At 40.4% G+C, this 27,301-nt stretch overlaps 1 protein-coding gene across 1 annotated transcript in view; it reads left to right on the forward strand.

Annotated features, from left to right (window-relative positions):
- The window catches only part of LOC114645139 (E3 ubiquitin-protein ligase TRIM39-like), a 220,174-nt gene that overhangs the window by 112,566 nt on the left and 80,307 nt on the right, over positions 1–27,301 (forward strand). The window contains exons 21-29 of the mRNA XM_051922355.1: positions 834–860; positions 2,280–2,315; positions 3,872–3,898; positions 5,318–5,353; positions 6,910–6,936; positions 8,356–8,391; positions 9,948–9,974; positions 11,393–11,428; positions 18,086–18,121. Coding sequence (XP_051778315.1) covers positions 834–860; positions 2,280–2,315; positions 3,872–3,898; positions 5,318–5,353; positions 6,910–6,936; positions 8,356–8,391; positions 9,948–9,974; positions 11,393–11,428; positions 18,086–18,121 — 288 coding nt within the window. The remainder of the gene's footprint in view (positions 1–833; positions 861–2,279; positions 2,316–3,871; positions 3,899–5,317; positions 5,354–6,909; positions 6,937–8,355; positions 8,392–9,947; positions 9,975–11,392; positions 11,429–18,085; positions 18,122–27,301) is intronic.

Here is a 27,301-nt window from a genome sequence, read left to right on the forward strand (position 1 = left end):
AACAAGGGCCCCAGTCGTCTGCCACACCATCTAATCCACTTCAGGCTTCAGAGCCTAATCCAGCAGTACTGGCTACTAAACAGGAACCAGCCCTTGACAGGGTGACTATCTGTCACAGAACCCACATACTGGAGCCAAATTAGACTCAGCAATTAACTCAACATCCATGTTTGTTGAAATGGGAGGAAAAACCGTGCAGACATGGGAGGAATGTGCAAACTCCATAAAGTTAGTGCACAGGCTGGGATTTGAGTGATGACTCTAGAATTAACAGTTAGAGGAGCTGACCACTATACCACCGTGCTAACCATCCTGTCACCATTTTCTGGATGTTCTCCATCCTTCCAGCTATTTCTGACATGGTATTCTCCAGCACTTGTGTTGTTGGATTAAATGGTTTGAATGGATGGATTCAATATGAAAATATCTTTTTTCTGTTGCTCAGGTTTTCTAATACACATTACATTCAATTTATGGTGATATTTAATAATATTTATTGTAAAACATTGTGAAATAATGCTGAAAAGCACAGAATGGGAAATACATTTTTTCACTGAACTCTGATATTGTTTACAGAATCTAAAACCAACACTGAAACCTTAAACTCTAAACTTAAACAAATAAAGTTTGAAAGTCTCGCACAAAGCAAAATTTTATGTAAGTTTTATTTTAATCATTCCTGAGACAATGAGGTGGTTAAAATGTACTACACCTAAATAAATAGGTAGGACTGTTTTCATGTATATATTTAGCAAACAATGTTTCGGTTAGGTTGTAACTATAATAATTAAGATGTACTGTATGACTAATTATTTTCTCTCCTGCATTTCTAGAAATTAAAGATTTACGACAACAGCTTGGTAAGGATTTAATTTATTTGTTTTGTTTAGTCCTCTGCTAGAATTGTGGCCTTGGCACGCTTGAAGTGGGTTTATGTGTCTGAAGGATCCTCATAGTTGAAGATCTGTGCTCCAGGATGGGGTTCCAATGGAAAGTTGATGTATTTGGATGAGAAAGAAATCATCTATGTCATCCATAAATGATAACTCCTTATAGGTCTAATAAAAAACTGGAGAACTTCATTCAGGACATGTGCACCATGACCAAATCCTGCAGCCAAGTCAGGGATTGGTGCTCACCAGCAGAAACCTGTGACCCATGTAGCACAGACTAAAAAAGCTCTGTGCACCACCATTTTGCTTACCACCTATAAGGTGAAGAATGAGAGCTGTGGGCAATGCCAGTGAGTGCCATAGAAGAATGGGATTCTAAACTCTGGGAGTAGAAATTGGGTCTTGAGACATAGTTCAATTTAATAGTACAGACATGGATAAATTTGTTGGTACCTCTTCACGAATAATTGTCTCTGAAATAACTTGAAACTGACAAAAGTTGTTTATTCTATATTTTTAAAAATCAGACTTTGCTTTAGAGTTTTGTTTCACTAGAATATTTAAAACAAAACCACAAATGAAAATGGCGTGGAGAAATATAATGGGACTTTTAATCTAATAAACTCCTCAAAAAAAGTAAAGGAACAGTTTGAAAACACATCAGATCTCAATGGGAAAAAAAATCCTACTGGATATCTACACTGATATGGACTGGGTAATGTGTTAGGAACAAAAGAATGCCACATAGTTTGATGGAAATAAAAATGATCAACCTACAGAGGGCTGAATTCAAAGACACCCTGAAAATCAAAGTGAAAAAATGATGTGGTAAGCTAGTCCATTTTGCCAAAATTTCATTGCAGCAACTCAAAATCGTGCTCAGTAGTTTGTATGGCCCTAATCTGCCTGTATGCATGCCTGACAACGTTGGGGCATGCTCCTAATGAGACTATGGATGGTGTCCTGGGGGATCTTCTCTCAGATCTGCACCAGGGCATTACTGAGCTCCTGGACAGTCTGAGGTGCAACCTGGTGGCGTCGGAGGACCAGAAACATAATATCCCTGTGGTGTTCTATTGGATTTAGGTCAGATGAACGTGGGGGCCAGTCAATGGTATCAATTCCTTCATCCTCCAGGAACTGCCTGCATATTCTTGCCACATGAGGCTGGGCATTGTCATGCACCAGGAGGAACCCAGGACCCACTGCACCAGCATAGGGTATGACAATGGCTCCAAGGATTTCATCCTCATACCTAATGGCATTCAAGAAAAATCAAGACATAGAAAAACAAAAACGATACATCTAATTTTTAAATTATACCTTTGAAACAAATGATTTACAGTACATGTTTCTGAATACCAAAACTGTTTTTTTTCCTTTCAGACAGTGCAATTATAGAAAATCAAAATCTAAATAAAGGTGAGTAATAAATGCTTATGTTTCATGTAAAAAAATTCAGTAGGTTTCGGTTGCAACCTAAAATTGTTAAGTGGATTGCTCCACCATTTGGTTTGATGGTCTTTAAATTAGAAGGAAAATAATCCAAACAATGTCTTTACAGGAAGACTAAATGTAATTAAAACTTTCATAGCCTAATGTAAGAAGACCGCAACATTCTTAAATCCATTGTGACCACCAGAGGTTGCTCCAGATGTCAAAACACCAACAAAGGCAGACATCAACACAAGTTTGCCACACAGCACACATTTATTCACATGAAAAGCGCTTTTTGCTTGTTTCCCACAACACAGCACAAGTCCCAAGAACCAAAGTACAATAGAACGCTGTCCTTTCTTTCCTTCCTCCTTTTCTTCCTTCCTTCTCTTTCTCTCTCTCCTTCATTCCACCTCCACTCCTCCTCCGGCAAGCTTCTTCCTCTTCCCCCTGACCCAGGCTCCCAGAGTAGCGGCTGCTGGCTTCCTTTATAAGGCACCCGGTAGTGCTGCAGGCGTTTGATGACCTTCTGTGTGCATCACTTCCAGATGTGGCCAAAGGACTGAGCCTCAGCGGGGTTGAGCTTCCATGCTTCAAACCCGTGGCACTGCTGCACACCAGGGGAGCTGCCCTCTAGTGTTCCTGGGGAGGTAATGCCCTGGATAAGCTCCCTTCCCCAGTCCTTCCAGAATAGAGGCATCCTGGCCGAACAAGGGCCCCAGTCGTCTGCCACACCATCTAATCCACTTCAGGCTTCAGAGCCTAATCCAGCAGTACTGGCTACTAAACAGGAACCAGCCCTTGACAGGGTGACTATCTGTCACAGAACCCACATACTGGAGCCAAATTAGACTCAGCAATTAACTCAACATCCATGTTTGTTGAAATGGGAGGAAAAACCGTGCAGACATGGGAGGAATGTGCAAACTCCATAAAGTTAGTGCACAGGCTGGGATTTGAGTGATGACTCTAGAATTAACAGTTAGAGGAGCTGACCACTATACCACCGTGCTAACCATCCTGTCACCATTTTCTGGATGTTCTCCAGCCTTCCAGCTATTTCTGACATGGTATTCTCCAGCACTTGTGTTGTTGGATTAAATGGTTTGAATGGATGGATTCAATATGAAAATATCTTTTTTCTGTTGCTCAGGTTTTCTAATACACATTACATTCAATTTATGGTGATATTTAATAATATTTATTGTAAAACATTGTGAAATAATGCTGAAAAGCACAGAATGGGAAATACATTTTTTCACTGAACTCTGATATTGTTTACAGAATCTAAAACCAACACTGAAACCTTAAACTCTAAACTTAAACAAATAAAGTTTGAAAGTCTCGCACAAAGCAAAATTTTATGTAAGTTTTATTTTAATCATTCCTGAGACAATGAGGTGGTTAAAATGTACTACACCTAAATAAATAGGTAGGACTGTTTTCATGTATATATTTAGCAAACAATGTTTCGGTTAGGTTGTAACTATAATAATTAAGATGTACTGTATGACTAATTATTTTCTCTCCTGCATTTCTAGAAATTAAAGATTTACGACAACAGCTTGGTAAGGATTTAATTTATTTGTTTTGTTTAGTCCTCTGCTAGAATTGTGGCCTTGGCACGCTTGAAGTGGGTTTATGTGTCTGAAGGATCCTCATAGTTGAAGATCTGTGCTCCAGGATGGGGTTCCAATGGAAAGTTGATGTATTTGGATGAGAAAGAAATCATCTATGTCATCCATAAATGATAACTCCTTAAAGGTCTAATAAAAAACTGGAGAACTTCATTCAGGACATGTGCACCATGACCAAATCCTGCAGCCAAGTCAGGGATTGGTGCTCACCAGCAGAAACCTGTGACCCATGTAGCACAGACTAAAAAAGCTCTGTGCACCACCATTTTGCTTACCACCTATAAGGTGAAGAATGAGAGCTGTGGGCAATGCCAGTGAGTGCCATAGAAGAATGGGATTCTAAACTCTGGGAGTAGAAATTGGGTCTTGAGACATAGTTCAATTTAATAGTACAGACATGGATAAATTTGTTGGTACCTCTTCACGAATAATTGTCTCTGAAATAACTTGAAACTGACAAAAGTTGTTTATTCTATATTTTTAAAAATCAGACTTTGCTTTAGAGTTTTGTTTCACTAGAATATTTAAAACAAAACCACAAATGAAAATGGCGTGGAGAAATATAATGGGACTTTTAATCTAATAAACTCCTCAAAAAAAGTAAAGGAACAGTTTGAAAACACATCAGATCTCAATGGGAAAAAAAATCCTACTGGATATCTACACTGATATGGACTGGGTAATGTGTTAGGAACAAAAGAATGCCACATAGTTTGATGGAAATAAAAATGATCAACCTACAGAGGGCTGAATTCAAAGACACCCTGAAAATCAAAGTGAAAAAATGATGTGGTAAGCTAGTCCATTTTGCCAAAATTTCATTGCAGCAACTCAAAATCGTGCTCAGTAGTTTGTATGGCCCTAATCTGCCTGTATGCATGCCTGACAACGTTGGGGCATGCTCCTAATGAGACTATGGATGGTGTCCTGGGGGATCTTCTCTCAGATCTGCACCAGGGCATTACTGAGCTCCTGGACAGTCTGAGGTGCAACCTGGTGGCGTCGGAGGACCAGAAACATAATATCCCTGTGGTGTTCTATTGGATTTAGGTCAGATGAACGTGGGGGCCAGTCAATGGTATCAATTCCTTCATCCTCCAGGAACTGCCTGCATATTCTTGCCACATGAGGCTGGGCATTGTCATGCACCAGGAGGAACCCAGGACCCACTGCACCAGCATAGGGTATGACAATGGCTCCAAGGATTTCATCCTCATACCTAATGGCATTCAAGAAAAATCAAGACATAGAAAAACAAAAACGATACATCTAATTTTTAAATTATACCTTTGAAACAAATGATTTACAGTACATGTTTCTGAATACCAAAACTGTTTTTTTTCCTTTCAGACAGTGCAATTATAGAAAATCAAAATCTAAATAAAGGTGAGTAATAAATGCTTATGTTTCATGTAAAAAAATTCAGTAGGTTTCGGTTGCAACCTAAAATTGTTAAGTGGATTGCTCCACCATTTGGTTTGATGGTCTTTAAATTAGAAGGAAAATAATCCAAACAATGTCTTTACAGGAAGACTAAATGTAATTAAAACTTTCATAGCCTAATGTAAGAAGACCGCAACATTCTTAAATCCATTGTGACCACCAGAGGTTGCTCCAGATGTCAAAACACCAACAAAGGCAGACATCAACACAAGTTTGCCACACAGCACACATTTATTCACATGAAAAGCGCTTTTTGCTTGTTTCCCACAACACAGCACAAGTCCCAAGAACCAAAGTACAATAGAACGCTGTCCTTTCTTTCCTTCCTCCTTTTCTTCCTTCCTTCTCTTTCTCTCTCTCCTTCATTCCACCTCCACTCCTCCTCCGGCAAGCTTCTTCCTCTTCCCCCTGACCCAGGCTCCCAGAGTAGCGGCTGCTGGCTTCCTTTATAAGGCACCCGGTAGTGCTGCAGGCGTTTGATGACCTTCTGTGTGCATCACTTCCAGATGTGGCCAAAGGACTGAGCCTCAGCGGGGTTGAGCTTCCATGCTTCAAACCCGTGGCACTGCTGCACACCAGGGGAGCTGCCCTCTAGTGTTCCTGGGGAGGTAATGCCCTGGATAAGCTCCCTTCCCCAGTCCTTCCAGAATAGAGGCATCCTGGCCGAACAAGGGCCCCAGTCGTCTGCCACACCATCTAATCCACTTCAGGCTTCAGAGCCTAATCCAGCAGTACTGGCTACTAAACAGGAACCAGCCCTTGACAGGGTGACTATCTGTCACAGAACCCACATACTGGAGCCAAATTAGACTCAGCAATTAACTCAACATCCATGTTTGTTGAAATGGGAGGAAAAACCGTGCAGACATGGGAGGAATGTGCAAACTCCATAAAGTTAGTGCACAGGCTGGGATTTGAGTGATGACTCTAGAATTAACAGTTAGAGGAGCTGACCACTATACCACCGTGCTAACCATCCTGTCACCATTTTCTGGATGTTCTCCAGCCTTCCAGCTATTTCTGACATGGTATTCTCCAGCACTTGTGTTGTTGGATTAAATGGTTTGAATGGATGGATTCAATATGAAAATATCTTTTTTCTGTTGCTCAGGTTTTCTAATACACATTACATTCAATTTATGGTGATATTTAATAATATTTATTGTAAAACATTGTGAAATAATGCTGAAAAGCACAGAATGGGAAATACATTTTTTCACTGAACTCTGATATTGTTTACAGAATCTAAAACCAACACTGAAACCTTAAACTCTAAACTTAAACAAATAAAGTTTGAAAGTCTCGCACAAAGCAAAATTTTATGTAAGTTTTATTTTAATCATTCCTGAGACAATGAGGTGGTTAAAATGTACTACACCTAAATAAATAGGTAGGACTGTTTTCATGTATATATTTAGCAAACAATGTTTCGGTTAGGTTGTAACTATAATAATTAAGATGTACTGTATGACTAATTATTTTCTCTCCTGCATTTCTAGAAATTAAAGATTTACGACAACAGCTTGGTAAGGATTTAATTTATTTGTTTTGTTTAGTCCTCTGCTAGAATTGTGGCCTTGGCACGCTTGAAGTGGGTTTATGTGTCTGAAGGATCCTCATAGTTGAAGATCTGTGCTCCAGGATGGGGTTCCAATGGAAAGTTGATGTATTTGGATGAGAAAGAAATCATCTATGTCATCCATAAATGATAACTCCTTAAAGGTCTAATAAAAAACTGGAGAACTTCATTCAGGACATGTGCACCATGACCAAATCCTGCAGCCAAGTCAGGGATTGGTGCTCACCAGCAGAAACCTGTGACCCATGTAGCACAGACTAAAAAAGCTCTGTGCACCACCATTTTGCTTACCACCTATAAGGTGAAGAATGAGAGCTGTGGGCAATGCCAGTGAGTGCCATAGAAGAATGGGATTCTAAACTCTGGGAGTAGAAATTGGGTCTTGAGACATAGTTCAATTTAATAGTACAGACATGGATAAATTTGTTGGTACCTCTTCACGAATAATTGTCTCTGAAATAACTTGAAACTGACAAAAGTTGTTTATTCTATATTTTTAAAAATCAGACTTTGCTTTAGAGTTTTGTTTCACTAGAATATTTAAAACAAAACCACAAATGAAAATGGCGTGGAGAAATATAATGGGACTTTTAATCTAATAAACTCCTCAAAAAAAGTAAAGGAACAGTTTGAAAACACATCAGATCTCAATGGGAAAAAAAATCCTACTGGATATCTACACTGATATGGACTGGGTAATGTGTTAGGAACAAAAGAATGCCACATAGTTTGATGGAAATAAAAATGATCAACCTACAGAGGGCTGAATTCAAAGACACCCTGAAAATCAAAGTGAAAAAATGATGTGGTAAGCTAGTCCATTTTGCCAAAATTTCATTGCAGCAACTCAAAATCGTGCTCAGTAGTTTGTATGGCCCTAATCTGCCTGTATGCATGCCTGACAACGTTGGGGCATGCTCCTAATGAGACTATGGATGGTGTCCTGGGGGATCTTCTCTCAGATCTGCACCAGGGCATTACTGAGCTCCTGGACAGTCTGAGGTGCAACCTGGTGGCGTCGGAGGACCAGAAACATAATATCCCTGTGGTGTTCTATTGGATTTAGGTCAGATGAACGTGGGGGCCAGTCAATGGTATCAATTCCTTCATCCTCCAGGAACTGCCTGCATATTCTTGCCACATGAGGCTGGGCATTGTCATGCACCAGGAGGAACCCAGGACCCACTGCACCAGCATAGGGTATGACAATGGCTCCAAGGATTTCATCCTCATACCTAATGGCATTCAAGAAAAATCAAGACATAGAAAAACAAAAACGATACATCTAATTTTTAAATTATACCTTTGAAACAAATGATTTACAGTACATGTTTCTGAATACCAAAACTGTTTTTTTTCCTTTCAGACAGTGCAATTATAGAAAATCAAAATCTAAATAAAGGTGAGTAATAAATGCTTATGTTTCATGTAAAAAAATTCAGTAGGTTTCGGTTGCAACCTAAAATTGTTAAGTGGATTGCTCCACCATTTGGTTTGATGGTCTTTAAATTAGAAGGAAAATAATCCAAACAATGTCTTTACAGGAAGACTAAATGTAATTAAAACTTTCATAGCCTAATGTAAGAAGACCGCAACATTCTTAAATCCATTGTGACCACCAGAGGTTGCTCCAGATGTCAAAACACCAACAAAGGCAGACATCAACACAAGTTTGCCACACAGCACACATTTATTCACATGAAAAGCGCTTTTTGCTTGTTTCCCACAACACAGCACAAGTCCCAAGAACCAAAGTACAATAGAACGCTGTCCTTTCTTTCCTTCCTCCTTTTCTTCCTTCCTTCTCTTTCTCTCTCTCCTTCATTCCACCTCCACTCCTCCTCCGGCAAGCTTCTTCCTCTTCCCCCTGACCCAGGCTCCCAGAGTAGCGGCTGCTGGCTTCCTTTATAAGGCACCCGGTAGTGCTGCAGGCGTTTGATGACCTTCTGTGTGCATCACTTCCAGATGTGGCCAAAGGACTGAGCCTCAGCGGGGTTGAGCTTCCATGCTTCAAACCCGTGGCACTGCTGCACACCAGGGGAGCTGCCCTCTAGTGTTCCTGGGGAGGTAATGCCCTGGATAAGCTCCCTTCCCCAGTCCTTCCAGAATAGAGGCATCCTGGCCGAACAAGGGCCCCAGTCGTCTGCCACACCATCTAATCCACTTCAGGCTTCAGAGCCTAATCCAGCAGTACTGGCTACTAAACAGGAACCAGCCCTTGACAGGGTGACTATCTGTCACAGAACCCACATACTGGAGCCAAATTAGACTCAGCAATTAACTCAACATCCATGTTTGTTGAAATGGGAGGAAAAACCGTGCAGACATGGGAGGAATGTGCAAACTCCATAAAGTTAGTGCACAGGCTGGGATTTGAGTGATGACTCTAGAATTAACAGTTAGAGGAGCTGACCACTATACCACCGTGCTAACCATCCTGTCACCATTTTCTGGATGTTCTCCAGCCTTCCAGCTATTTCTGACATGGTATTCTCCAGCACTTGTGTTGTTGGATTAAATGGTTTGAATGGATGGATTCAATATGAAAATATCTTTTTTCTGTTGCTCAGGTTTTCTAATACACATTACATTCAATTTATGGTGATATTTAATAATATTTATTGTAAAACATTGTGAAATAATGCTGAAAAGCACAGAATGGGAAATACATTTTTTCACTGAACTCTGATATTGTTTACAGAATCTAAAACCAACACTGAAACCTTAAACTCTAAACTTAAACAAATAAAGTTTGAAAGTCTCGCACAAAGCAAAATTTTATGTAAGTTTTATTTTAATCATTCCTGAGACAATGAGGTGGTTAAAATGTACTACACCTAAATAAATATGTAGGACTGTTTTCATGTATATATTTAGCAAACAATGTTTCGGTTAGGTTGTAACTATAATAATTAAGATGTACTGTATGACTAATTATTTTCTCTCCTGCATTTCTAGAAATTAAAGATTTACGACAACAGCTTGGTAAGGATTTAATTTATTTGTTTTGTTTAGTCCTCTGCTAGAATTGTGGCCTTGGCACGCTTGAAGTGGGTTTATGTGTCTGAAGGATCCTCATAGTTGAAGATCTGTGCTCCAGGATGGGGTTCCAATGGAAAGTTGATGTATTTGGATGAGAAAGAAATCATCTATGTCATCCATAAATGATAACTCCTTAAAGGTCTAATAAAAAACTGGAGAACTTCATTCAGGACATGTGCACCATGACCAAATCCTGCAGCCAAGTCAGGGATTGGTGCTCACCAGCAGAAACCTGTGACCCATGTAGCACAGACTAAAAAAGCTGTGTGCACCACCATTTTGCTTACCACCTATAAGGTGAAGAATGAGAGCTGTGGGCAATGCCAGTGAGTGCCATAGAAGAATGGGATTCTAAACTCTGGGAGTAGAAATTGGGTCTTGAGACATAGTTCAATTTAATAGTACAGACATGGATAAATTTGTTGGTACCTCTTCACGAATAATTGTCTCTGAAATAACTTGAAACTGACAAAAGTTGTTTATTCTATATTTTTAAAAATCAGACTTTGATTTAGAGTTTTGTTTCAATAGAATATTTAAAATAATACCACAAATGATAATGGCGTGGAGAAATATAATGGGACTTTTAATCTAATAAACTCCTCAAAAAAAGTAAAGGAACAGTTTGAAAACACATCAGATCTCAATGGGAATAAAATCCTACTGGATATCTACACTGATATGGACTAGGTAATGTGTTAGGAACAAAAGGATGACACATAGTTTGATGGAAATAAAAATGATCAACCTACAGAGGGCTGAATTCAAAGACACCCTGAAAATCAAAGTGAAAAAATGATGTGGTAAGCTAGTCCATTTTGCCAATATTTCATTGCAGCAACTCAAAATTGTGCTCAGTAGTTTATATGGCCCCCATCTGCCTGTATGCATGCCTGACAACGTTGGGGCATGCTCCTAATGAGACTTTGGATGGTGTCCTGGGAGATATCCTCTCAGATCTGGACCAGGGCATTACTGAGCTCCTGGACAGTCTGGGGTGTAACCTGGTGGCGTCGGAGGACCAGAAACATAATATCCCTGTGGTGTTCTATTGGATTTAGGTCAGATGAACGTGGGGGCCAGTCAATGGTATCAATTCCTTCATCCTCCAGGAACTGCCTGCATATTCTTGCCTCATGAGGCTGGGCATTGTTATACACCAGGAGGAACCCAGGACCCACTGCACCAGCATAGGGTATGACAATGGCTCCAAGGATTTCATCCTCATACCTGATGGCAGTCAAGGAAAATTAAGACATAGAAATACAAAAATGATACATCTGATTTTTAAATTATACCTTTGAAACAAATGATTTACAGTACATGTTTCTGAATACCAAAACTGTTTTTTTTCCTTTCAGACAGTGCAATTATAGAAAATCAAAATCTAAATAAAGGTGAGTAATAAATTTTTATGTTTCATGTAAAAAAATTCAGTAGGTTTCGGTTGCAACCTAAAATTGTTAAGTGGATTGCTCCACCATTTGGTTTGATGGTCTTTAAATTAGAAGGAAAATAATCCAAACAATGTCTTTACAGGAAGACTAAATGTAATTAAAACTTTCAAAGCCTAATGTAAGAAGACCGCAACATTCTTAAATCCATTGTGGCCACCAGAGGTTGCTCCAGATGCCAAAACACCAACAAAGACAGACATCAACACAAGTTAGCCACACAGCACACGTTTATTCACATGAAAAGCGCTTTTTGCTTGTTTCTCACAACACAGCACAGTTCCCAAGAACCAAAGTACAATAGAACGCTGTCCTTTCTTTCCTTCCTCCTTTCCTTCCTTCCTTCTCTTTCTCTCTCTCCTTCATTCCACCTCCACTCCTCCTCCAGAAAGCTTCTTTCTCTTCCCCCTGAACCCAGGCTCCCAGAGTAGCAGCAGCTGGCTTCCTTTATAAGGCATCCAGTAGTGCTGCAGGCGTTTGATGGCCTTCTTCCGGCAGCACTTCCAGGTGTGGCCAAAGGACTGAGCCTCAGTGGGGTTGAGCTTCCATGCTTCAAACCCGTGGCACTGCTGCAAGCCAGGGGAGCTGCCCTCTAGTGTTCCTGGGGAGGTAATGCCCTGGATAAGCTCCCTTCCCCAGTCCTTCCAGAATAGAGGCATCCTGGCCGAACAAGGGCCCCAGTCGTCTGCCACACCATCTAATCCACTTCAGGCTTCAGAGCCTATTCCAGCAGTACTGGCTACTAAACAGGAACCAGCCCTTGATGATAGATGGTGTCCTGGGGGATCTCCTCTCAGATCTGGACCAGGGCATTACTGAGCTCCTGGACAGTCTGAGGTGTAACCTGGTGGCGTCGGAGGACCAGAAACATAATATCCCTGTGGTGTTCTATTGAATTTAGGTCAGATGAACATGGGGGCCAGTCAATAGTATCAATTCCTTCATCCTCCAGGAACTGCCTGCATATTCTTGCCACATGAGGCTGGGCATTGCCATGCACCAGGAGGAACCCAGGACCCACTGCACCAGCACAGGGTATGACAATGGCTCCAAGGATTTCATCCTCATACCTAATGGCAGTCAAGGTGCTGTTGTCTAACCTGTAGAGGTCTGTGTGTCCTTCCATGGATATGCCTCCCAAGACCATCACTGACCCACCCAACTGGTCATGCTGAATGATGTTATAGGCAGCATAACGTTCTCCGTGGCTTCTCCAGACCCTTTCACGTCTGTCACATGTGCTCTGGGTGAACCTGCTCTCATCTGTGAAAAGCACAAGGTGCCAGTTGTGGACCAATTGGTAGAATACCAATTCTGGTATTCTCTGGCAAATGCCAATTGAGCTCCACGGTGCCAGGCAGTGAGCACAGGGCCCATTAGAGGACGTCGGGCCTTCAGGCCACCCTCATGAAGTCTGTTTCTGATTGTTTGGTCAGAGACATTCACATCAGTGGCCTTCTGGAGGTCATTTTGTGGGGCTCTGGCAGTGCTCATCCTGTTCCTCCTTGTCCAGAGGAGCAGATACCAGTCCTGCTTATGGGTTAAAGACCTTCTACAGCCCTGTCCAGCTCTTCTAGAGTAACTGCCTGTCTCCTGGAAGATCCTCCATGCCCTTGAGACTGTGCTGGGAGACACAGAAAACCTTCTGGCAATGGCACGTATTAATGTGCCATCCTGGAGAAGCTGGACTACCTGTGCAACCTCTGTAGGGTCCAGGTTTCCTTTCATGCTACCAGTAGTGACACTGACCGTAGCCAAATGCAAAACTAGTGAAAAAACAGTCAGGAAGAATGAAGAGGGAAAAATGTCAGTGGCCTCCACCTGTTAAACTTTTACTGTTTTGGGGGTCATCTCATTGGTGCGCCTCTAGTGCACCTGTTAATTTCATTAACACCAATGCAGCTGAAACTGATTAACAACCTCCTCTGCTACTTAACTGACCAGATCAATAGCCCAGAAGTTTCATTGACTTGATGCTATACTCTGATTAAAAAGTGTTCCTTTAATTTTTTGGAGCAGTATATTGTGTTGCACTACTGTTAGAAGCAATCAATGCAAACAAGTGATTCCTGGAGCTATCAATGAGACATCTGCACCTGTAAACAGGTAGTTTGGCCTACTCTTCCTGAGCAAACTGTTCCAGATGCATCATGTTCGAAGGGTCTCTTCTCCAGACTGCATGTTTCAGTATTTCAGGATTCAGATCAAGGCTCATAGAAGGCCACTACAGAATAGTCCAATGATTTGTTCTTTGCCATCCTTAGGTGATTTTAGCTGTGTGTTATTATCCTGTTGGAAGATCAATGACCTGTGACTGAGACAGACCTTTCTGTCACTGGGGAGTATGTTTCACTACAGAATATCTTGATAGTGTTGAGATTTCATTGTTTCCTGCAAAGATGCAAGGCACCCCATATACTGTAAGATGCAGCAAAGCATCCCTAAAACATAACTAAGCCTCTTCATAGTAGGTATGGGGTTCTTTTCTTTGAAAGCTTCATTTTTCATCTGTGGACATATAGCTGATGTGACTTGTCAAAAACCTAAATTTTTCAGTCATCTATCCAAAGGACATTCTCCCAGAAGCATAGTGCCTTGTCAATGTGAATTTTAGTTACTTCCAGTCTGGCTTTTTTATGTTTTTCTTTCAACAGTGGAATCCTCCTGGGTCTTCTTCCATTGAGCCCACTGTAACTCATAAAGCGACAGATGGTACAATCAGGCACTGATGGACCTTGACCTTGGATTTCAAATTGTATCTCTTTGGAAGTTATCCTTGGTGTTTAGTCTGTTGTTCTAACTATTCCTCTGCCCATTATGTGGTCAATTTTCCTTAATGGCTGTGTTCAGGGAGGTTAGCTACAATGACATGGACCTTAAACTTCTTAATAATTAGGGGCCTCTGCCCCCTGCTCGCTTCGCTCGCCAACTCCTACCCCATTCCCCTCCAGCACTATGTGCCGTTGTAAAGAGGGGGGATGAATGCACCCCATGGAGACTGGAAACAATTATTCTTCTAGAAGGAAAACTTTACATTTCAATCCATCTGCATAATGAAAATTCAATGTATATTTTTTTTATATATCTAATAAAATTCCACATATAACATTAATTAGCTTTTTAATGTCTGTGTATCTGCTTAGTTAGATGCATACACACACACACACACACACATATATATATATATATATATATATATATATATATATATATATATATATATATATATATTATTGTGGCAGGCGGTTGGGGTCCATGCCCAGCCGGGATGCCCCTGCACACTATATCCCGTGTAGGAAGCCTATCCATCACACCCGGAAGTGCAGCCGGAACTCGGTGATCAAGCACCTGGAGCACTTCCGGGTGAACTATAAAAGGAGCCAGCAGCCACCACTCAGCGGCCAGAGTCGGGTGGAGGAGGACAAGGTTGCTTGGGAGGAGTGGTGGTGCCAAGGAGAAGAAAGTGCTTTGGTGTAACTGGTGTGTACTTGGGACGGTGTTATGCCTGTAGGGTTCATGGGGAAGACGAGCCTCACAGGTGAAGAAAAATAAATAGTTTATTTTATTTTACCCATGCCTCCGTGTCAATCTGTGTCGGGTCGGACGTTATATAGCGCCTTTCTTACAATATATATATGTATGTATATATATATATATATATATATATATATATATATATATATATATATATATATATATACATACATACATATACACACATATATACACATATACAAGTACACACGTACACATATACATACATATACACATAGACATATATATATATATATATATATATATATATATATATATACATACATACACTACATATACATACATACATACATACATACATATATACACATACACAGTCCTTTTTGTTTCTGCCAAGTGTAATGTTGATGGATTTGCACATACAGTACGTATATGCTTTTGAATTTACGTCTGTTTTATTAAGTTCAAAATAAGCCATTAATTTTGAATTTCTATTTTTCTCTACCTTTAAAGCTTCTGCTTCTTCGCCCTCTTTAAATCGAATCATATTCTGACCTGGTGAATGAATTGTTAATAATTCAACAGAATGACTTCGACCATGCATTGGCAATTCCATTAAATGCCACCCACTTTCCATTGCACTGACGTACCGAGTATCTAAATATGCTTGAACTTTGTCCTGAGACTGTTCTTTAGATAAAGTTATGCATACTCTGTCGTGCCCTTTTGAATGTACTTGTAGATGTACTTAATACTCATTTCCAATGCACAATACTCACCATTAATATGACAATCGAATAGTTTGAGCAAACCAGTTATATAGTACAATTATTGAATTATCAGTCATCGCAATTTTGCCATATTTCTTTCCGTGATAAGTGTGTTGTTCGTGACGATTATCTCTTCGGCAATAATCAGAAAAGCCAGACTTAGTCATATCTGTTGTTTGAATAAATGCTTTAGAAAATTTATTTTAACAGTTTTTCTCTTTTGAGTCCCAACATACTGAATCTTTTAAATGTGGTCCATGAGACATGTGTTTAATGATTTTGTACCATAATTCAGGATAGGTTTCTCTGTTTGGAATTTCAGCACAGACAAACTGATCTATATCATCAGCAGTTCATAATTTATTTTGCAAAGTAACCAATAAATGCATGTGAAGTAAACCCCGTTTTTAAAATTCAATCGTGTAAACATATGCTCTGATTTGGCCGAACACCGTTTCAATTCTATGCTGCATCGCTTCTCCATGATTATAAATATACTGAATTGTGGTGTCTTCGAAATTAAACTTGTCATAGCTTTAATTGTTGCAGGACCACAGATTCTCATAGTGTATGGTCCTGAATCGTGTAAATCTACGTTTTGAGCATTGAATGATGCGAACGCAAAAAGATTGTTGTAGACTCGGATATTTTGCCTGTAGTGTTTGTGGATTTCACTTTCACCAGACAAAAAATATTTTAATTCTTGTGGATACGCCTCTTCGTTGGGAGGCAACACTACTTTTCCCTGATGGCAACAGGAATTAGCCGATCTACAAGTCTCCGACTTAAACTTTAAAGCCTTACAATATCAACATACTTATGACATATCTCATATGTCCATATATTCAATCTCTTTTTGCTGTTGTGTTATTTCACCAAGTAATAGTTTCCGTTTGTTTGTGCTAATGCAATCTTTTTTATCTTTTTTTTGATACTTTCAAATTTTCATACTTTCATAATCTCTTACCTGCTCTGCGTGTGTATCGCGCCAACATTTTTGAACGTAATTATTAAGTCTTTTATTTCTGACCCAGATTTGACCTATGAGATTTTCAATTCCACTTGGTCCGTGCTGATTAATGCTTTCCTTATTTTCTGAATTTGCACATAGATTATTATTGTTCTCTTGTGCATCCTTTTTTTGCCTTCTTTTCTCTCCAGCGCTCTCGTGTCTCGTTTCGACGCGCTGCTCTTTCTTCTTCACTTAGTTGTTCACGTGCCATCTAGAACGTATAACATTTTTAAAAGCTGGGAGCACATGAAGTGTGTCTGCCAAAAGCATTCCAACAACTGTGAGGTTAGATGTCTGTGAACTTGTTTTAAATTGTTTGTAAGTAGGGCGTGACGTGCAAAAGTCACCGTCTCACGGGTCTTGCTTCCTAAGTTTGTAATGTCTAGTCTCGCATAATGTCAAAGTGTCTCTCCGAGATGATTACGTCTCACATAATGTCAAAGTGTCTCTTCAAGAAGATCACGTCTCAACCCAAAATTTTTTTATATGATAGATAGATATTTGCAACTTCTGTCACGGGAATGTCAGGCTGTTTGGAGATGTCCTTCTAGCCTTTGCTTCTCTTTAATTTTCTTTCTAATTTCCTCAGACAACTCTCTCCTTCACTTTCTCTGGTCCATGTTCAGTGTGGGACACACGTTGATGCCATACAGCAGAGTGCCTACTTTTCAGTATTTAAATTAGAAACGTGTGATACTAATTAAAGAAAACAGCTAGTATGAAAATTGATTCTTATCCAGTTATTTATGATACTTTCTAGGGGTACCAACAAATGTGTCCAGGCCATTTTAGAATATCTTTGTAGAATAAGCCATACTTGATCTCTTTTCACACTTGCTTTGCTTTACTCAATGACATATCAAAGGCTTGCAGGTATTCATGGGACAATTGCTTTTTATTTAATTACTTTTTCTGAAGAAGGCATACAGCACATTTTCAATGAGCTGTAAGGGAAAACAATTTTGTCTAATAAAACACAATTTTGTCTGTATTTCTATTATTTTTTTTCTTGTCAAGTGGTACATTTTCAGTTTAAATGGCTATTAAACCCCCTTAGTCTCTCCTACCCAAACACTCAACATTTTTTCAGTGAAGAAAAAGCACAGCAAAACAAAACAACAAAATAATAATGAAAGGGGAAAAGTGCAATAAAATATAATGACTGGCTTGTTCGTGCATGACCATCATAAAGGAGGACAGGAGGCAGCACAAGCTTTGCAAACCAGCAAAATCAAAACCTACAAATATGATAATGATACAGCTGTTTTTTTTAATAATACATTTGATTTTCAAAAATGACAAAACTTTCTTTCTTTGTATCAGATAATACAAGTTTGGAAAAAAAAAAGCTTGAAGAAGGTGAGTAAATATGCTATAATTAATGTCAAAAGATTAAGTAAGCTTGGATTGTAAACTAAAATTGCTAAAAGTTCCACCAGTTGGCTTGATGGTGTTTTGAGTCCTGGGTAGGATGTTAAACTGCATCTGGCCCTGCAAGTAGTCCCCCAACATGCAGGGAAAAGTTGGGGGGTGAGGGGGGGAGCAGGGGTTGGTGGCAGGATTGGCACTCCAGCCATGGTTAAAACATCATGTAGCTCCGAAACGGCAGACAGTACTCCTTTCTGCTGTCCATGGGAGTAGTTCTGCTGCAGCCACTTACAGAAAGGCTGCTGGCATTATGAAGGAGATGGGGGAAAGCGCTTGGGAGCCTCATACCTGGTAGAGTCAAAACCTCCAATGCAGTCAGGCCTGTTGGGGATCGGAACTGGTGTGGTACTGAGACATCACCAATTGCACAGACGTCATATGGTGGGTGCAGCAACACACTTTACCAGTGCATGCTTCCCAACCTGGCCTGAATTGGATTATGTGGGTTACGAATGATATAGTCACATAATCCATTTCAGACTTCAGAGACTTTCCCAGCAGCTTTTGGCACTAAGCTGGAACCAATCTTTGACAGAATGCTAGTCTGTCACAGAACCCACACACACTGGGGCCAGCTTAATCAAAACATGTTAGGATGTGGGATGAAAACCATGAAGACATGAGAAGAATGTGCATACTCCATATTTTTAGTGCTCAGGCTGGGATTTGAATAAGGAATGTAGAACATGCAGACATCACAGCGAAGCCCTAAACCATTGTGTCAAGCAATCTAGAACCATTTCCTGGATGGTTTTGTGCCTTCTAAATCTTTCTGCCAGGGTATTCTCCAACATTCATATTTGCTGGATTAAATGGTTTAAAGGGATGAATTGAGCATGAAGATATTGATTCATTGGTAATGTTTTTTCATCTAATCTTTAGAGCAGTGGTTCCCAAACTTGGTCCTGGGGAGTCCCCTGTGGCTGCGGGTTTTTGTTCCAACCAACTTCTGTTTTTCTTTGGACTCTAAGCCTAATTAAGTGAGTTATTATTTCCCAGTTTCTGTGTTTTGGAGTCAATGTAGAAATTACAAACTAAGTTTGGTAGATTTTTATTAAAATGTAATTAGCAGTTATATGTGGAATAGATGTAGTTTTTTTTAAATCGTTAACATTATTTTCAACCTAATTTTCATTCTGCTTCTCCAGGTTTTTTGGTTATTTAATTGATTATTTACTATTTAGCAGGTCTGACACTGAAGTCATTGGTGCTTTCATCATCCTGGGTGTCTGCTGTGCTGGTTGTTAATTGTCACTGTTAGGGTTAAATGAAGGGAGCAAACCACAGGAAAAGGAGAAAATAATAGGAAAACAACAAAAGAGAGTTAATCATTTCTAACTTTAGAAAAAAATAGAAATATTTCTAAATGTCTTATAAATGTAAAAACCACACTGTTGTTTTTTTGAATGCAGAATAAGAAAAGAGTAAAAAAGACCAGCTAATTAAGTGAATTTCCCCTTGGGATTAATAAAGTATCTATCTATCTATCTATCTATCTATCTATCTATCTATCTATCTATCTATCTATCTATCTATCTATCTATCTATCTATCTATCCATCTATCTATCTATCTATCTATCTATCTAATTAAATGAGATCAGGTGTTGTTGATTATTATCACTGATTGTGAATCTGGTTGGAACAAAAACCTGCAGCCACAGGGGGTCCCCAGGACCAAGTTTGGGAACCACTGCTTTAGAGAGATATATTAATATTTATTGTAAAAAAGTTTACAATAATACTGAAAAATAAACAAATGGGAAAATCCTTTTTCACGGAACTCTGGATTTATTTACAGAATCTAAACCAAGACAGACACTTACTGAAAACAAATTAAGTTTGAACGTCAGGCACAAAGCAGATTTATTTTAAGTTTTATTTTAATAATTTATTTGACAGTGAAATGGGGAAAATGGACTGAAACAATCTTTACAATATATAAGAATCTCTCAAGTATTTAACTTGTTTGCAAAATGAACTTCACATATTTCTGGTGTAATTAAAGTGGCCAATTTTAAGCAGTTTTTCCTGGAACATGGCACAACACACCCTAATGATAGTAGAAAATGTTGTAACAACCAAGGAAAGAAATAGGATACAGAAATAGCCAGGTCAACCCAAATCCTTACAGTGTGTAGCCTCTTGCATGTGTGCATTTTTATGACTAAAAGCACACTCAAACACTATGCCTAGAAAAACTTAAATGGAAACATTTATAGAAAGTAACCCTACAAATATAAATAGTGTTTTCAGGATTTCAGGGGTTATGGCTATGATTTTGCAATATATGTACCATCTTTAACATTTTGTGCCATTTTTTTGTTGTATTTTTTATTCTCATTTATTTCTCATTCAGCTTATTTTTGTATAGAGTGCAGATGAGCTCTGTATTTTGACACTTGTAGTTTCACATGTTAGTAAAATCATTGGACTCGCCTTGCAAATTATATGGTTACTAGCGGTGAAAGCCCATGCTGTGAAAAGCCTGGGCTCCTACAAACCATGGTTTCTAGCACTTCAATCCGTCAATTGCATCGGTTGAGTATTAGTTTTGTTTTTGCCGACGTGCTCTCCTCTGTTGTCTATCAGTGGCTAAGCAAGTTTTTCTCTCCTCTGAGATTTTGTTTTGCCGATGTTCTCACCTTGCTTGTGTATTAGTAGCTGCAGTTTCACTTTGGCGACAGAGTCGCTTTCTTTGAGCTTCAAGCTGTAGCCTCACACTTCTGAGCTGCCTCGCACTTCCGGGCCGGACAGGCAGACACACACACTTCCATGCGTAGATGTTTATATATAAGATGCCATGGGGCACCTCTGCCACTCAGGTATGTGCCCCAGCAAACTTGCTATTACTATCAATATATGCATACAACTGAATATGATATATGGTATGCTGTATAATGTCAAATAATGTTTTTTAGTGACTTTGTATATTTTCCTTATGTAGAATATTCTAAGTTATCAGAACTGTGACTTTTTAAGGTTTTCTCTCTGACGTTATCATTTATAACCACAAAGTAATAAGCAGCACTGCTGTTTCATGGAGCAGGTGTCCTGGTTTTAAATCCTTCACCTAGATATATTCTGTATGGAGTTTGAACATTCTCCCTGTGTCTTTATGGGTTTGCTCTGAGTATTCTGATTTCTCTCCTACATTTCCAAATGCTGATTCTGTGTTTGCTCTGTATCATTGTGGGTACTTGAGATGGACTGCTGACATCTTCATGGCTGTATCCTTCCTTGCCTGGTTTAAGATCAGATTATGGATGGCATGGTGGCACAGTGGGTAGCGCTGCTGCCTCACAGTTAGAGACCCAGGTTCACTTCCCGGGTCCTCCCTGCGTGGGTTTCCTCCGGGTTCTCCGGTTTACTCTCACAGTCCAAAGACATGCAGGTTAGGTGCATTAGCGATTCTAAATTGTCCCTAGTGTGTGCTTGGTGTGTGTGTGTGAGTGAGTGCCCTGCAGTGGGCTGGTGCCCTGCCCAGGGTTTGTTTCCTGTTTTGCGCCCTGTGTTGGCTGGGATTGGCTCCAGCGGACTCCCGTGACCCTGTAGTTAGGATATAGCGGGTTGGATAATGGATGGATGGGTGGAAGATCAGATTAGAATTTAAAACCACTGTGTTACACAGGCTTGGAAATTATTCTGGGCAATTTGCACTATCCTTACATTATATTATGGTCAAGCCAGGGTTCCTAATGTTTAACAAGCTCCTTTTTGTCTTTGTTTTCTTTTCATTATTGTTCATTGTTCACTTATTACTTGTTTAAATATGTCTTATCTGTTATTTATTTTCTGTTAGGTTATTGTTTAGTATTTTTAGATGTTTTGCAATTTTTTCTCATTCCTTATATTTTTTGGGTTGATTCCCTAGAAAATCCATCACAGTTAAGCGACCTCCCCCTACCCTATAATGGTACGCTGGGAATTAAAGTCCAGTGCAGTTCAGTTGAATGTGCCTGGTGGGTTTTGGTGGATCTCAAAAGTATTGTGCTTTGTTGGGATTTTGGTCTGGTTTTACACTTGTTTAGCTTTGTTACTTGGGTGATTCTAGTGGATTTTGATTTGAAACTTGTTTGTTTAGAATTATCTTTTAAGCAAGTGTGTTTTTAGAGTGTGGCATTCAAGACACTGGCGGCACGCTAGGGCGCAGCGGCTACTCCGGATTCAAAAAAAGGTGCATTTTAGCTGTTTTTAACTATTTATTTTGTTCGCACAGTCAATAAATCATGTGTGTGAAAGACACACAAAGACTTTCATACAACCGCGTCACACTTCTGGAAATCAATTCAAGATTTAACACCAACAACTTACCTGAAGATGCTCTAACAAAAGAGCTCCGTGAGCTAGGCCTGCTCCGTGAACCCGCCCCCGAATCACCTACAGGTATCATCCCAGCAAGGAGACGCCACAAGCGGTGTGAGCGTACCTGGAAGCGCGGTAAACGAGGAGGTGTCCGAGCTAAGCTAAAGGCTAATCCAACCAGACCGGGTGTTCCGTCCATCATTCTGGCAAATGTTCGTTCATTGGACAACAAACTCGACCATATCCGACTTCTAAGAGCAAAACGTCGCGAAGTAAGATACTGCTGTGTTTTTATCTTCACGGAAACCTGGCTGAATGATAATATCTCCGATGCGGCTATACAGCTAACAGGGCTACATGCTATCCGTGCGGATAGAGATGCCAGCAGATCCGGAAAAACACGCGGCGGCGGCCTGTGTGTATACATCAACACAGAATGGTGTGGAAACACAGGTATGATCACGAAGCACTGCTCATCGCTGGTGGAATTTGTGGCAGTTAAGTGCAGACCTTATTATTTGCCGCGAGAATTCAGTGTTATTGTTATTGTGGCAGTGTATATTCCTCCCGATGCAAATGCTAAGGAGGCGCTATGCGAACTGTATGAGGCCATCGGTGACCTGCAATCTCGCCACCCTGAGGGATTTTTTATTAACGCTGGGGACTTCAATCAAGCGAATTTAAAGACTGTTCTGCCTAAACTCCACCAGCATGTTAAATTTCCGACAAGAGGAGACAATATATTGGACTTGGTATACACTAACACCAGGTCTGCATATAGAGCAACTCTCCACCCTCACATTGGACTGTCTGATCACATTACAGTAATGCTTACTCCAGCATATATGCCATTGCTGAAGAGAACAAAGCCGGTAATAAAGCAGGTCAGAACATGGCTAGATGGAGCTACTGAAGCCCTGCAGGACTGTTTTGAGCAGGCCCGGTCTTAGGTATTATGGGGCCCTAGGCGAAAGGGGGGTCCAGGGCCCCCCTGGAAGCTCTGTGAAATGTGTGAAAATTAGACCAAGGAGTCGATCCGGGGCCCCCCGGACGCCGGGGCCCTAGGCGGTCGCCTACTTCGCCTATGCCTAAGGCCGGGCCTGGTTTTGAGAGCACAGAATGGAGTGTCTTTAGAGAAGCGGCGACCATTGATCATCACATTGACATTAATGAGTATGCCGAAGCAGTGACAGGATACATTGACAAATGCACTGGAGATGTCACCGTCATCAAATCTGTCTCAACACGCGCTAACCAGAAGCCATGGTTCACAGCAGAAGTTCACAAGCTGCTGAAAACAAGGGATGCTGCCTACAAAGCCAACGACGAAGTGGCACTCAGAGCAGCTAGAACCAACCTGTCCCGAGGCATTAAGTTAGCAAAGCGGGAGTACTCAAAGAAAATTAGTGATCACTTCGTCTGCTCAAGAGATTCTCGTCGAATGTGGAAGGGCATCCAAACCATCACGGATTATAAGGCCCCACCGCATATGTGTGTTAACGACACCTCTCGTCCATTTCGCTCTTAACACCTTCTATGCCAGGTTTGAGACACAAAACAATAAACCAGCATGGAAGACCATCCCCTCGTCAGACAATCAAGTTCTGTCCCTGTCTGCAGCTAGTGTGAGAAGGACTCTCATCAGGGTCAACCCACACAAAGCTGCTGGACCAGATAACATACCTGGACATGTGCTCAGAATATGTGCTGACCAGCTGACTGATGTCCTAGTGGACATTTTCAACATCTCCCTGAGCCAAGCTGTTGTGCCACAATGTTTTAAAAACACCACCATCAGAGCTGTCCCAAAGACAGCTACAGCCTCGGAACTCTTTGACTACCGCCCAATGGCACTCACTCCAATCATTATGAAGTGCTTTGAGCGGTTAGTTTTGAGTCACATAAAGAATCAGCTGCCCCCCCAAACTGGACCCTCTACAGTTTGCATATCAATCAAATCGATCAACTGACGATGCAATTTCAATGGTATTCCACCAGATCCTGTCACATCTGGATCACCGCAATGCACATGTAAGAATGCTGTTCATTGATTTCAGCTCAGCATTCAATACTATCATTCCCAGGCAGCTGATCAGTAAGCTGGATCTACTCGGACTCGACACCTCCACCTGCAACTGGATTCTGGACTTTCTCACTGAAAGACCTCAAACAGTACAGATTGGGAATATAAGATCTAACACCATCACACTGAGCACAGGTGCCCCCCAGGGTTGTGTGCTGAGCCCGCTACTCTTCACGCTGTTGACCCATGATTGCACCTCCAACTCTGACACAAACCACATTATCAAGTTCACCGATGACACTACAGTAGTGGGACTCATTGAGAACGACGATGATGCGGTGTACAGAGAAGAGGTGGAACGGTTGGCACTTTGGTGTAAAGACAATAATCTGTCTCTTAATGTTGAAAAGACAAAAGAGTTGATTGTTGACTTCAGGAAGACAAAGGCTGTCCATCTCCCACTCAACATTGATGGCGTCACAGTAGAGAGAGTGAAGAGCACCAAGTTCCTTGGTGTTCATATCACAGAGGACCTGTCCTGGACCATAAACACCAACTATCTTACAAAAAGAGCCCAGCAGCGTCTTTACTTCCTGCGACGACTGAAGAAGGTGCATCTCCCTAAACCCATGCTTACCTCCTTCTACAGAGGCACCATAGAGAGCGTCCTGACCAGCTGTATTACAGTCTGGTATGGAAACTGCCATGCCTCCGACCGCAAAGCCCTTCAGAGGATTGTGCGGACTGCTGAGTGCATCATTGGCAGCTCTCTACCCAGTCTGCAGGAGATCTACACCTCACGCTGCTTTCATAAAGCCACTAGCATCATGGCTGACCCCCACCACCCCTCCCACCAATTGTTTACTCCTCTTCCATCTGGAAGACGACTCTGCAGCATCAGGAGCAGGTCTGCAAGATTGTGCAATAGTTTCTTTCCCCAAGCAGTCCGGCTCCTGAACACCATGCTGCCCTCCTACACACTGGACTCTTTACTCCACACACTCTCTGGATTACATAATACTACTTAATACTGTATATGTTTTTTAGTTATATATATATATATATATATATATATATATATATATATATATCTTGTGTACTGCACCTTTTGACTCTGGAGGACGATATTTCGTCCCACAGTGTACTGTAAGTATATTGTTAGGATGACAATAAAGCTCTACTTGACTTGACTTGACTTTTGGACATTTTTTTCTATTTTGATTGTTTTTTTTGTCAATAAGTCCTACTTTTATAAATATTTATTGTGCTTTGTACAAGCCAGGGTTTGACAGTGATACTCTCCCTTGTTGGGCTTTTCAAGTGTCTGCTTAGACTTTAGAAAATATGCTTTTTGAATGTTGACAGTTAAGCATATTTGGCCCAGATTAGGCTGAAGCCAGCCACTCAAGTCTAAGCTAGGCTGACTTTTGGTGCTCCTTCTCTGGGCACACTGGTGGAATTCAGATCTTCTTCTCCGGCTATTTCTGAAGACTTCACACCACTTTTTGCCACATGTGAGTTTAAATTATAACACATGATGCTTTTACATGTACATTATTTAAGCAAAACCTTTTAAATTATACACTTTGGCTATATTTGCTGTGCATTAATCTTTTAATATATTGTGTATGTGAGAGACAAGTACAGTACCTTCACACAGAGTACTAAGTCAAATTAATTGTAGAGGTATTACATTATAGTTATGAAAGACAGCAAAACTAATAGAATTTATTCATATTGTCGGGTGTTAACAAAAAAGAATGAATTTCCATTTATCTCAGCAACTGTGTAATTGTCTTACCTGCATCAAGACAGAATATAGAGGTATGATTTAAATGAAAATGACCTATTTTATAAATGCCTATATCCATTAACTGGAATCTATACAGGCACACTATAATTTACTAGAAGATGACTAATTGTATATTAACACCTTACTCAGGCCACCTGCAGTCTATAGTGATCCACTCACAATTTGACTTCTGTCTGTTCTTGAAATTTCTGGACCCTTGCTTAAAGGCAGCTCATTCACCTGAGCACATATTACTTTTAACTAGAATTTATTGCCCACTTTCCCAAGCCCTATGCTAATTACTTTAACTAAGGTTACAGGTTAAAGAATGTCTTATCGTTATTATACACAAACACACACACATACAGTATATAGTACTGTGCAAAAGTTTTAGGCAGGTGTGAAAAAATGCTGTAAACACAGAATGCTTTCAGAAATACAAATAATGATTGTTTATTGTTATCAATTTACAAAATGCAAAGTGAGCAAACAAAAGAAAAATCTAAATCAAATCAATATTTGGTGTTACTACCTTTTGCCTTCAAACCAGCATCAATTCTTATAGGTACACTTGCACAAAGTCAGGGATTTTGTAGGATTCTAGTCAGGTGTATGATCAACCAGTTATACCAAACAGGTGCTAATGATCATCAGTGTCACACGTAGGTTGAAACACAGTCATTAACTGAAACAGAAACAGCTGTGTAGGAGGCTTAAAACTGGGTGAGGAACAGCCAAACTCTGCTACCAAGGTGAGGTTGTGGAAGACAGTTTCATGTCATGGCAAGATTGAGCACAGCAACAAGACACAACATAGTTATACTGCATCAGTAAGGTCTCTCCCAGACAAAGATTTCAAAGCAGACTGGGGTTTCAAGATGTGCTGTTCAAGCTCTTTTGAAGAAGCACAAAGAAACGGGCAACGTTGAGGATCGTAGACGCAGTGGTCGGCCAAGGAAACTTAGTGCAGCAGATGAAAGACACATCAAGCTT

The sequence above is a fragment of the Erpetoichthys calabaricus genome, chromosome 2 (assembly GCF_900747795.2).
Source record: "Erpetoichthys calabaricus chromosome 2, fErpCal1.3, whole genome shotgun sequence".
Taxonomy (NCBI): Eukaryota; Metazoa; Chordata; class Cladistia; order Polypteriformes; family Polypteridae; genus Erpetoichthys; species Erpetoichthys calabaricus.